General features: G+C 39.2%; 1 protein-coding gene across 1 annotated transcript in view; it reads right to left on the bottom strand.

The window, feature by feature from the left end:
• iqgap2 (IQ motif containing GTPase activating protein 2) overlaps window positions 1-13,957 on the bottom strand; it is a 360,882-nt gene that overhangs the window by 149,865 nt on the left and 197,060 nt on the right. The window contains exons 6-13 of the mRNA XM_088000344.1: window positions 11,834-11,901; window positions 11,570-11,683; window positions 11,073-11,251; window positions 9,752-9,839; window positions 6,380-6,543; window positions 5,737-5,824; window positions 4,526-4,689; window positions 1,394-1,554 (exon numbers count right to left, since the gene is read on the bottom strand). Of these exons, the coding sequence (XP_087856470.1) occupies window positions 1,394-1,554; window positions 4,526-4,689; window positions 5,737-5,824; window positions 6,380-6,543; window positions 9,752-9,839; window positions 11,073-11,251; window positions 11,570-11,683; window positions 11,834-11,901 (1,026 nt within the window). The remainder of the gene's footprint in view (window positions 1-1,393; window positions 1,555-4,525; window positions 4,690-5,736; window positions 5,825-6,379; window positions 6,544-9,751; window positions 9,840-11,072; window positions 11,252-11,569; window positions 11,684-11,833; window positions 11,902-13,957) is intronic.

The following is a 13,957-nucleotide window of genomic DNA, read 5'->3' as shown; positions in this document are numbered from 1 at the left end:
CTCCTGGACTGGAATAGTGAATATTACAATAAGCTCTATCAATCCTGGTTTCAAATTGCGAAGGGCTTCACTCATCATATCATGGAAATACAATTATCCCAGGCAGGTTTGTGTCCTCAATCAATCAAAAATTGCCAGAAAATGAGGAAAGTGCTTTGGGGGAATTGCTTTACACAAAGAGCATGAATCACTTTATAAAATGCAGGAACTAAGACAAAGACCATTTCTTTGTTTAAGGTTGTTAATATTAGATAAAAACAAAATACTTCAGATGATGGAAATCTGAAATAAAACAAAGTGCCTGAGAATCTCAGCAGGTCTGGCAGCATGTACAAAGAGAGAAACCTCACCTTCTTCTGAAGATTCATATCAGACTCAAAATGTCTATTTTCTCTCTGTATATGCGGCCAGACCTGCTGAGTTTCTCAAGAATTGTCCATGTTTCTAGCCAATATTAGATGTCAAGTAGCAACGACGTGGCTCTGGACTGCTCTGGCAAAGCAGCAGCACAAGTTGAAATGACCTCAACGTTCTAATACTTTTTATTCTCCATTAAAAGAACGCCTTTGTTAAGAGGTACTTCTAAAACAATGCTTTCGAATTGAAATGCACTCAGGATCCAACTTGTCTCTTGTGCAGCAGTGATTTGTTCTTCGGTAAATTCTTTATTGCTTATCTATACTCTCACCTAGCCTTCCAAAATCACAATCTAGGTACGCTGACATTCAAATGCCAGTTCCAGTATCAGGTAACGGTTCAGTTAGTCAGCAGAGAAGATACTGAATTGGATCAGATTTTGTCCATCATGGAAATATACTGCAATATATACACCATTGAGAAGGATGCTAGCAATTCCATGAGATTTCCATTTTTTAATAACATTATTTCATGGGATGAGGGGGGTCATACTAGGCCAGCATTGTTAGCTATCCTCAATTGCTCAGGGGGCAGTTAAGAGTCAGTCATGTTGCTGTAGGTTTGGAGTCACATGGAGGCCACACCAGAGAAGGACAGCAGTTTCCTTCACAATGACATTAGTGAACCAAATGACTTTTTTGGCAATCAACTTTATCATATCTAGATTGCTAACTCCAGATATTTTTATATTTAAAATTCCACCATGGAAGGATTTGAACCTGGGTCCCCAATTAATCATCTTGTGATAGTACCATTAAGCCATCACCTCCCCTTCCAGCAGATTATCCCTTACTTCACACTTGGATATTTATTTCAAACGTCTTGCCTGATAAATCCATATTTTATTCAATGCCACTTATTACCATACATGCTATTCATTTTCTGACAGAATAACTTTTTATTGAAGATGGAGTTGCAGATACATACTCTAGGTTTGGAAGTTGCAGTAAGAGAATTAGCACTCAGTGTAACATACCGTTGTGTGTTTGCATCATGCAGGTTGCTCACTCCAATGGAAGAGCTGGTGAGGTGCTGTACCACAGCCTGAACATCATTCATGACCAACGCTTCATTCAGTGCAGCCACTGCTGACAACATCTCCACTGCAATAGCAAGCTCTTCATGAGTCAGCTTCCCCTGCAATTCAGTAAATAGAAAGACATTTTCTTAGGTGGTGAGTTTCTATAAGATTTTAAGTTTGTGCTATTTTCCTTGCAACTGAACTGTTTGGTCTGTTACTTCCAATACCTTATCCTGACTTAGCAATTTACCACTATAAATCTACACTGTTTGGCTAGTACTGTATCAGATATTGATTCAAGTTAATCCTACAAGTGTTATAATCACTGATCTTGTAAATGTACAAAAGCAAGTTGTTGAAATGTCACTAGAGTGAAGGGAGGGAAATACATTGGCTTTGATGAGTATACTGGCATGCAAAATACTCAAGGAGCAAATGAGATCACTTGTGTAATTACTACCATACTCTTGCCATGTTAATCTTTGATCACTTTGAGATATTAGGAATAGAAATAAGGAACAACAATGAAACCAAGCTAAAATGAACATTTAAGAGAAATGCCTTCATGGAATATCCCTCCTTGGAGTCCTCATATACAACAAATTAAACCTGACAAACAGACCATATGCATACCTTTGCTACAGAACCTGAATAGAGGTAGGCTGTAATACTGATGATTGACTGAAATAAAATCAAGGCACATTACCCATAACCTACCAGAATTTAAAGGTGAAGCACTTCCAAATTTATCAACTCATTGGCAATTGCATCCCTCTTTTCAGAATATTTATATTCTGATTTTATGCCATTCTAAGCTAAAGACCATTCAAGGTGCACGCAACATAGTTTTATAAGAAATATTACCTGGATTTCAAGGGCAATGGGGAGAGATTATACCATTTAGGCTTGCTTTAGCCAGAATCTGGAAGGTTTAGGATGATCTAATCAAAGATATTAACAGGAAAAGACAGGGTAGAAAAAGATTTACACTGGTTGGAGATTCTGGAACTAGGGAACATAATCTAAAACCAGGGCCAGACTATTCGGAGAAGCACTTCCACATCAGGTATTTGGAACTCTCCGACTTACAGCAGTTGATGTTATGATGTGGAGGTGCTGGTGCTGGACTGGGGTGGACAAAATTAAAAATCACACAACACCAGGTTATAGTCCAACAGGTTTATTTGGAAGCACTCGCTTGGCAAAGAAGTAGCGCCCTAAAAGCTAGTGCTTCCAAATCAGCCTGTTGGACTATAACTTGGTGTTGTGATTTTTAACAGTTGATGTTAGATCAGTTGTTAATTTAAAATCTGAGACAGATAATTTTTTTTTGTTAAGTAAAGGTATGAAGAATAGGAGGCAAAATCAGGTATGTGAAATTAGGCCACAGAACAACCCAGGTTCAATAAATGGCAGAACAAGCTGAAGGGGCTGAAGGGCCTACTCCTGTTGCTATGCAATCATGACTAATGCCGTACTAGAGTTGAAAAGTGTGGTGCTGGAAAAACACAGCAGGCCATGCATATCCGAGGAGCAGGAGAATCGACGTTTCGGGCATAAGCCCTGCTTCAGGAATGAGACTGGTGTGCCAAGCGGGCTGAGATAAAAGGTGGGGGGGGGGGGGGGGGGGTGCTGGGAATACGATAGATAGAAAGAGGTGAGGGTGATAGGCCGGAGAGGGGGTGGGGGCAGAGGCGGAGAGGTCAGGAAGAAGATTGCAGGTCAAGAGGGCAGTGGTGAATCTGGGGGTTAGGACTGAGATAAGGTGGGGAATGGGAAATGAGGAAGCTGGAGAAATCTACATTCAGAATGTAGATTTCTCCAGCTTCCTCATTTCCCCTCCCCCCCCCCACCTTAATCTCAGTCCTAACCCCCAGATTCACCACTGCCCTCTTGACCTGCAATCTTCTTCCCGACGCATCCGCCCCCACCCCCTCTTCGGCCTATCATCTCACCTCCTTCTATCTATCGTATTCCCAGCACCCCTCCCCCAAATTCCCCCCCCCACCTTTTATCTCAGCCCGCTTGGCACACCAGCCTCATTCCTGAAGGGCTTATGCCCGAAACGTCGATTCTCTTGCCCCTCGGATGCTGCCTGGCCTGCTGTGTTTTTCCAGCACCACACTTTTCGACTCTGGTCTCCAGCATCTGCAGTCCTCACTTTCTCCTAATGCAGTACTATTTTGGCAAAAAGCTGTGGCATTTGTATTTTCTGATCTGAAACAACAACTGATGTCATTCCAGTGGAAAAATAGAAAGGGAATATCTAAGTAAATAGAGAACGTCTGGAGTAGTTTATTCTTGTTGCAGCATTTGAGCCAGCATGGATAACTGAAGGTCAATCCTGTAAGTACCTAATTGTTAATAAGTCACAGCAGTTAATTTCTGTTCTCCAGAACAAACAACCCAATAATGGATTCTGGTATTATTAGACCTACATGAACTTTACAATTAGTGAAGTAATGCTAATTTCTCGGTATGAAATTTAAATTTAATACAATCTCAGTGTTTATGTGATACATATAATGGTCCTTCACACTGGATGATGATGATTAGGTTCCATCGATTAAAAGGATGTGAATGCTGTTTCCTATTTGGGTGCAAATGTTTTGTATGTTGCAATATGGAAGGGAGACACTATGCCAAGTAAAAGCGAACATGAGGGACAGCCTAAAATTCAAAAACAACTGGCGATGAAAAAAATTAAAAAGAGACTAAAATTCATCCTGGCATAAGATTATGGAGTTCAGCCTAGACGAGTCTTCAAGGGATTTTTGTCCCCAGTAATATTTACTAACCTTTAAAGTAAGCCATTACACGTTAATACAAGATGAATGGCACCAGCATAACCAAGTTACTTTAATGGTTTTGCTTCTTTTTAAGCGGTTTCCTGTACAGGGTTGAAATTATTGACAAAAATCACGAGTCTCTATATTGCGTACAAAAAGTAAAGCTTGCAAAGTGACAGTGTAACATTCACGTTAACCATGAGGCATTTACAGCGACGAGACAGATATACTTGAACAAAGGTATTAATCATATTTTTCATGTGCCTTTTCTTAAAAAGTAAACAGTGTAAACATTTACCTCAGGATTCTGTTGCTGCAGGTTTGACAGTTCTACCTGGTACAAGTCAGCCATATGAGAGTATATTGTAGGCAACTGAGCCTGTGGCACCATTAATGCTTTCACAGTTTGGGCTGCATCACCATCGCGGATAGCAGCATTTATCTTTTCAACAGCTTCAAGCTCTACATAAATATAAAACAAAAGTATATAATCAGATCATGTACATTTGTATTTAATCTGTCAGGTGGGGGTTAAGATTATACACCCACCCAATCAGTGGCAAAGGAAACTCTTGGGGAGAATCACGGAACACATTTAAAATGGATGTTGTAGTGGACAGCGAAGGAGGTCCTCTCAGAGTACAGTAGGATCTTCATCGGATGAGCCAATGAACTGAGGAGTGACAGATGGAGGTTTTTCCTCGATAAATGCGAGGTGTTGCATTTTGGTAAGGGAAACCAGGCCAAGACTTACACAGTTAATGTAGGGCTCTGGGGAGTGTTGCCAAATGAAGAGACCTAGGGGTGCAGGTAGATAGTTCCTTGAAAGTGGAATCGCAGGTAGATAGGGCAGTGAAGGAGGCATTTGACTCCAACGCTTGACTTCATTGGTCAGTGCACTGAGTATAGGAGTTTAGGACTTTGTGAGGTCACTTTTAGAATAATGCATACAATTCTGGTCGCCCTTTTATAGGAAGAATATTGTTAAAGTTGATAAGGTGCAGAAAAAATTTACAAGTACTTTACTGGGACTGGAGGATTTGAGTTATAAGGAAAGGCTGAATAAATCGAGGCTTTTTTCCCCTGGAATGGCAGAGACTGAAGGGTGATGTAGAGGTTTATACAGAGGTTTAATAGCCAAGGTCTGTTTCCAAGGGTGGAGGAGTCCAAAACCACAGGGCCTAGGTTTAAGGTGAGAGGGGGAGGATTTAAAAAGGACTAGAGGGATAACTTTTTCAGAGGAAGTGCCTGTATGGAATGAGCCGTTAGAGGAAGTGGTGGAGGCTGGTATAATTACAACATTTGAAAAGCAGTTGGATGGGTTTCGAGGGAAATGGGCCAAATCCTGATAAATGGGATTAGATCAGTTTAAGATCTCTGATCATTGCGGATGGGTTGGAACAAAGGGTCTGTTTCTGTGCTGTATGACTCCATGACTTTTGACTGGCCAATACATTGATAAAAGAAAATTGTAGTTCACCACAGGTCAAAAACAAAAACAAAACTTACTAAGTTTATGGGCTTCAGCCTGGTCATTGGAAAGGTTAACTCCTGTTTGAAGGTCATCCTTGGTAAGCATACCTAAAAAATTCTCTAGCTGCAAAACAAATGTTTATGCTTCAGTAAAAATCCTACAATATAACTTCCCAAACACTTGAACTCTCTCATCTAGAAGGACAGTGCAGCAGATACATGGGAACACCACCACCAGCAAGCTCCCCTTCAGGTCAGACAGGTTTCTGACGTGAAATTGTATTGTCATTTTTTCACTGTCACTGGGTCCAAATCCTGGAATTCCCTCTCTAACAGGGCTGTGAGTTATCCTACACCAAGTAGACTGCAGTCCTTCAAGAAGGTGATTCACCACCATCTCCTCAAGGCCAGTTGGCAGTGGGCAATAAATGCTGGCCTAGCCAGTGAGGTTCCAGCTCCCATGAACAAATTTTAAAAAAACCCCATCAGCATTTTTAACAATTGTTAAAAATCCATGTCCTTGATGTACCTTGATGAGCATTGGCTAATTTGTCAAAATAGAATGAATGTATCTAGAAATTCTTCGACACCGAAAATAAAACAGCAAACTAATGCAAATCACTGGCAAACGAATTATAATTCTTTTAGCTGAAAAATTCAATTTCTTCACCCTCCCTACCTGTAGTTTCTGTTCTCTGTGAGCACACAAATGCTCCAGATACCATGGCGAATTCTCCTGCTTCACTCCGACAAGCATTAGAGGAGGGAATTGCAGACCAGCCAGTAAATTATCCTGATCATGTTTCTCTAGGGCTTCATTCACTTGTTGTAGACCTTTATTCACTAGGGAATAAGGAATTTAAAATAATTGGCAAATAGGAACTAGAATAATCTTACAGTTATACTTAATTTATCTCAGTTACTCGGAAAGGAAGGGTCAACTTGAATATAAACTAACCAAACTGTTAAAGTGAGGAAATACTAAGCTCTGATGATCAGAAGTAATTACATATAGTCTGCAAAAAAGAGTGTTTGGACAATTAATTCCAGGCCAATTTGTTGTTAACATAGTGAAGATGCCAATTGCAGGAAGTGAGGCTCATGAAAGATTCATTTGCTTACTGCACTCTATATTTATTTTTGATATTGTGTAGTACTGAGAGTTTAGCAATTCTAAACCACAAAGTATTGCAAATTCCACAAGTTTTAAAAGTAGTACATTGGGAGTTAATTAGTGGCTTACATTTATCACTTTTTGAATGTTAACTCATGGGACATGGCCATTGCTGCTAGGCCAACATCTAGTGACCAACCCAGAGGGCAGTTAAGAGTCAACCATATTCTAAGCCAGAAGATGAGATAAGGTGGCAGACTTCCTTCTTTAAAGGCCAATGAACCAGATTTTTTTTTTAAAAAAACAACAATCAGCAGTGGTTATAGAGGTATTTATTCCAGATTTTTAATTGATTTTGAATTTCATTACCAGCCACGGTGTGATTCAAGCTCATATCCCCACAGCATTAGCATGTGCTTCTGGTTTACTAATCCAGTAACATTACCATTATGCCGCCACCTTCCCTAACAAGGGAATAGGAACACCGAAACATAGGAACAGGACAAGGCCATTCAACCCATCAAATCATCCATTATGATCATGGCTGATAGAATAACTCAATGCCTTCTACTCACCCCATCCTCATAACTCTATGTCACTGGTTATCAATATCCACCTTAAACATACTAAAAAACGGAGCCTTCACAGCTCTCTGAAGTAGGGAATTCCAAAGGTTCACAATCCTTGGAGTAAAATTATTTCTCCTGATTTTGGACCCAAGTCGCAACCTCTATTTTTCAAAGGTGCCCTCTTGTTCTAAACTTCCCAAACAAAGAAATCATCACGTACACATAGTCACTGTACATCTTGGAGTAGTTTTTTTTTTAAAGTATCAATAAGATCACCCTTATTCTTTGAAACTCTAGGGAAAATAGTTTGCCCAATCTCTCTTCATAGAACAATCACACCATTGCAGGAGAAAGCCTGCTTAGCCTTCGTTGTCCTTCCTTAATGGCAATAATATGTTTCCTGAGATAAGGAGATCAAAACTGTACACAGTACTCCAGGAGCAGTCTAAACAAGTTCCAACACACCTACATTTTTCAACCACTTTCCAGTTGAGAAATTCGCCGTACATCTGTTTCTCCTGTCAAAGTGCATAACCCCTCATTTTTCCACCGATATATTCCATCTGCCATTTTCTTGTCCATTTAATAACATTGTCCTATTCTTATCGAAGCTACTTTACCTCTTCCTTGCAACAGACTTATTTTTGTATTATCTGCAAATTTGGAATGATTATATTTGGTGCCCACCTCCAAATCATTGATATGTATTGTGAACAGCTGGGACTCGAGCACTAACCTTCGTGTTACCTCACTAGTCACATCTTGTCAATGCAAGAATAACCCATTTATTCCTATATGGTTTTCTGTTAGTCAATCATTCATCTATGCCAGTACATTGTCTCCTATCCTGTGTTTTAATCATTCTAAGCAGCTTCAAAACCTTTCTTAAAATTTAAGCATGCTATGTCCATTGTTCTCTTTTATCTCCTTCAGTTAATAACATGTTCAAATATCTCCAACAAGTTCATCAAGTATAATTTTCAATTGCAACAGCAACTGTATGTAACTCTGATGATGTAAAACAACACAAAATTATTTATGACAATGTTATAAATTTGTTTAATGAGGGACTTCCATTGTGAAATATTGCTACCAAAAAATGTTACTTGCTGGAGTAAAGCTGAAGATTGATTTATACACTAAGCCCACCACCCTTCAATAAGGTTCTTGTTTAGATTAGATTACCTACAGTGTGGAAACAGGCCCTTCGGCACAACTAGTCCACCCAGAACCATTTCCCTCCGACTAATGCACCTAACACTATGGGCAATTCAGCCTGGCAAATTCACCTGACCCGCACATCTTTGGACTGTGGGAGGAAACCGGAGCACCCAGAGGAAACCCATGCAGACACGGGGAGAATGTCTGTGTGGAGTTTGCACAATCTCTGAGGTGGGAATTGAACCCGGGTCTCTGGCGCTGTGAGGCAGCAGTGCTAACCACTGAGCCACCGAGCCGCCCCCTAAAGCAACAATATCTTAAATTGCATACAAAGAGTGATGGTGGACTAGTCATCTCGTGGCTCTGGCTAATGTGCTGGGAGATGGGTCAAATGCAGTCAATTACTACATTAAATTCATTCATTCATCTAGAAATAATAATCAGTCTCAGTGTTGGTGAGCAAGGAATTTCCATCAATTATCGTAAAACTCAGTGTTCACAAAATGGCCTTAGAGAAGGAAATCTGGCTTCCTAACTTGGTCTAACCAACTTGCACCTCAGTCCAACAACAATGCTGTTGACTCCTAATCTCCCCGAATTGTTCATGCTGGCTTCAGTAAAGCTGCCAGATAGACTGCAGTGGTTCAGGAAGCTGACTCACCTCTATTTTCACAAAGGGGATTAAGAATAGCCAGAAACTGCTGGCCTTGCAAATGATACCCATTCCTCATGAAAGGAACAACCAGTTTAATACAAAACAACATCATTTCCAACACTGTATGGATTGCATAGTGTTATATAAACAAGCCATTCATTCAGTACAGCTGTTGTTCAATTCCACTCTAGCATCATCTTGTTCTTACACCGCTATCAGCGTAATCCTGTAACATATTTTTCCTGATATACTTATGGGTCGTTCTGGTGTAATGCGCTGTTAGTTAACACAAATTGACTATAATGTGATTGAAGAATTGTGGGCGCTGTTTGGATAATGTGAACTTTCTATTGAACAAGTATAATGATCTTGTACAGCATGGCTTTCTACAGTGCAGGGTCGCAGAGGAATGCGACTGTCAGGTTATAGCAGAACCATGTATCTAGCATCTCTGCATGATTACAATCAGGAGGAGGGTGTTGCAGAACAGACAAAAATCACTGTACATGTATATATTCAGGTACACAAGAGCAGGGAAAATAACCAACTCACCATTGACCTGATCAACAGTGTCTTGAATCTCCATACGCGTCAGAAGTTCCTCATACATATCTCGCTCTTCTGCTTTAATAGAATCGCTCTAGAAACCAGGATCATAAGATAGACATACATAGCAATTTTTAATCAAATATCATGGCAAAAATAGTGGGGGCAGCAGGGATTCATCCAAAGCAAATCAGTTCTCAAGTCATTTTCAGAAATACTACTTTTTTTAAAAACTAATTTGGATACCTAACGTGCTGATTTCAGCAGTTACCCCCAAACCTTGAATTATCTACAAAATCTCCTGAACAAGTTCACGATGGAGTCAGACTGAAGGGTTTGTTTCGTGCTGCATAACACTATGTCTAGATAATGTAATTCAGTGAATGTATCTACTAGGTTCCTTTACTCTAAAATTTCAGTCTGGAAAGGACAATAATTCATTAACCTAAAAATCATTCAAGTATTTTAATATCCTCCTTAGATCCAAACTGCCAGGCTCCAACTGTGGTCTTAGGTTGGAATCCTCAATTTGTTCCAAGCTTTTGGAGTTTTCCCAAAAGTTGTTTTAAGATGAGTCAAATTGATGCAGCACTTGACTGTGGAACTCTCAGAAAATATTACAAAGAAGCAAGTACAGGGTGTAAAGAATTTACAGCCCACCGTATTCTACTTCCGTTTTCTCTTGGCTCATTTGTTGAGAGCACCATACTATTTAACATTTGAAGTAGCCTGCTCCTGGATTCTTTATAGTGCTATGTGGACAAGTAACTTCTAAAACCCCCATGGTGACTGCCTTTTTTTTGTAAGGAACCTATCTTAATGAAGTTGAGTGGCACATATTGCCCCTTTCACTAAAGATTCACTACAATGACAAGACAGCCAGTTCGAATATGTGCTTCTGGAGGGGAAAAACAATATGGCAGAAAGGCAGGTAGGTTGTCTAAAATCTACCAATCTAGGCAAGAAGGACAAAATGATCTTTCCTTTATTGAAATTTCTGTTGGGCTACTTTCTGTTGGTGCAAACAAACCTCATTTCAATCCAATTCTTCACAGGAAATGTAACAGGGCGCACCCAGCAATCTAAAACACAGCACACTAAAATTCACGAACTGTGTCAACTCTTTACATTTAATAAAAAAAGTGAATTCTGGTTACTGCATATATTATCAGAAGGTAGAAGAACTTTAAAATCCAAATGAAGTTCAGCAACAAAACCAGAATAAACACACAGTGGAAAGCTAATTACAATTATTATTGATTGCTGACTTGCATAATTTGAGATTCTTAGTTTTATACATGCAGAATCAGCGTACAGGATATCCTACCTTGCTCTGGGCACTCTCTTGCTTTGTTTGTTTGGCCTGAGACAATTTATTTTGGTAATCCTGAGCCAAACTGTTTTCTATATTAGTCAAAACTGCATTTGGATTCATTAAAGCCTTTATGGTCTCCTCAGAATTCCCTCGAGATATTGCTTCATTGATTGCAATTACTGCAGCATGTACTGGATAAGGATATAAGAAAAAACTAAATTAACCATAAAAAGTGATAATGTGGAATTGATATACTTCCAAACAAAATGAGCATACAGAATTAAGCATTTTAAGAAAAAGAGAAGGCTATTAAAGATCATGTATAAATACTTACAATGAACAGAAATCTGTTTAAATAAAGTGAATTTTCAGATCCAAAAAGTATTTGGCAATTTTATTAAACTTATTTTCCATTGAAGAAAGAAACACCCAAGGTACAGTTACTTTTCCAGAGCCAAGGACAATCCCTCCCCCCCATGTAAAGTTTGACATTTATTACGCATACGTACAAGCAGCTTCATCAACTGAAAGTTCGTTTGCCAGAATTCCACCAATTTTACTGAATGCTGGCATTTGAATTCCATACTTCTCCAGTTCCTTACGCATATTACTTATTTCCTCCTCTGTCAGAGAAAAGGTAATGTTATGCATTTGATAAATCCTTAAATCTAAAGAAACTCTGCAGACAGAATTTAAAACATGATCAGTCTCCCTAATTGGCATCTTTTTCAGACAACTCTTTCAAAAAATACAAAGGCAAATAATACACCTACCAGTAAAATCCACCTTCCCCAGCAGGTCTTGGATTTGAGGGGCTATCCCAAGTTTGAACAGGTATAAACTGCAATGAAATTAAACATATAAAAGGATGTTTTGTGTGTACAAATAATACTTCTATGCTCATCCTCATTTTCACACTTGGATTGGAGGAAAAAAAATGATGCCTGTGAAATAAATTACGTTGCTGTCACAATTACATTGAACTAATCTATTGAGCACAGAACATGCAACTTATAACTGCATAGTGTTCATCAAGTTGGACTTCAAATAATGTCTTGAATTACTGTTGCACAGGAGCACTACAATGTTGTTAGGAAGAGATGATTTTAAAATGGAGTGATCATGTCACTGAACTGTTAAAAAGTGGAAACTGAGAAAAAGGAGAGCACATTTTAATCTTGGCTGCTATTGCCATATCCAAAGTCATGGTCATTCATCAGGTTTTCAGTGAGTTGTTCAATTCATGGAAGGCATATTTAAGGCACTGAGCAACTATGGTGCCAGAAACCTGGATGTATGGATTTCTGTAAAGTTCACTCCTCAGAGAAAAAGATTCTTGTCCTATATTACTCTTGCTACAGTGGAACACTATTATTTCTGTTGATACTCAAATGAGTCCTCATTCATGGTTCATACTAACAAACATGATTCTCATCAGCTTAAATAAGTCCAACACTTCAGTTAATAATGCACTGTGCATCCATTCACTAACAATATCATCTCCTGGGAGGTAAACAAGAGAAAACTGATTCGTGGCAAATTCTGGGAGAAGACTCAGAACTTTCTTTACAATCTCCCTGTGCAAATCTATCCTGATCCAAGCAACCCACTGATATCCTAAAATTACAACTGCAAGCACAAGTAACACAAATGGGCCTTATTGAATGAAGTGCAGAAATTGGATAGAAGATGACCTTCATATCAGACTTTCATTCATGTTCTCTTCCCTTTTTTATTGTTGTCTCTTTTTCCTTTAGATACTGCTTTTTGTTCTTTCATTGCATCCTTATACAATTTTCACTTTAGAAACTTTTTAAACATTTTCACATATATAAAGTAGCAATTAAAACCACAAGTATCTGGGTCAACAAATACAAGTAATGCACTGCAAGATCCTTCAGAAAGGGAGAGCCTCCAGGAAGTTCAAAAACATAGCAAAGCTCAATTAACATCCCCTTAAGCCAATTACTAAGCAAATAGAGGAGATCAGTACGAGCGCAGAAGGGGAGGATGCTAGCTCATGCCCTGGAGGCCACATTTTTTTTTAAAAAAGGAGTTCATGATTTCTTCTTCTCTTTCTAAATTAGTGAGTTCAATGTGAGCTGCAACCAACTACTCTGTAGCTCCCTTGATCCTTCTGACAAAATGTAAGGAATAGGAGAAGATGATTGACCAACCAACAATAAGCATCACATCTTTTCTGGGGCCTACAGCGATGGCAATGTGAGGGTACTTAAGCAGATAACAGCCTTTGGTGTTCGGAGGAGTTTATCAATATGGATAGAGGGTTAGCTAACTAATTGGTTTAGGAGGATACTTTCAGTATGGCAGCTAGTAGTTAAAGAATTCAACAAGGATTGTTGCTGGGGCTACAATTATTTCCAATTTGTATTAATGACTTGGATGAGTAAAGTGAATGTACTATAGCCAGGTTTACTGATGACACAAAAGATAAATGGAGAGGTAAGTGGTGAGAGTGGCTCAAATAGTCTGCACAGAGACATGGACAGGTTAAGGAAATGGGTACGAAAAATGGACAGATAGAATATGCTGTGGAGAACAGGAGGTTATGCACTTTGACAGGAAGAATAGAGAAGCTGAATATCTAAATGGACAAAGACTGCAGAAAGCTACAGAAGAGAGATTTGGAGTCCTTGTGCATGAATCACAAAAAGCTAACATTCAAGCTCAGTGGGTACTAGGGAAGGCAATCAGAATGTTGGCTTTTTTCTCCCCCAAAGGGAATAGAGTATAAAACATCAGCAAATCTTGCTAAAATCTGTACTAGGCACTAGTAGATCTCTCCTGAAATGCTGTGAACAGTTTGGGGGCCATATATGAAGAAAGATATACTGGAATTGGAGGTAGTCCACAGAAGGTTCACTAAGTTGACCCCA

Source organism: Chiloscyllium plagiosum, unplaced genomic scaffold, assembly GCF_037043375.1.
Source record: "Chiloscyllium plagiosum isolate Xiang-an unplaced genomic scaffold, Cpla_swu_hap1 HiC_scaffold_2, whole genome shotgun sequence".
NCBI classification, from domain to species: Eukaryota; Metazoa; Chordata; class Chondrichthyes; order Orectolobiformes; family Hemiscylliidae; genus Chiloscyllium; species Chiloscyllium plagiosum.
This window is presented reverse-complemented; position numbering and strand designations above follow the sequence as displayed.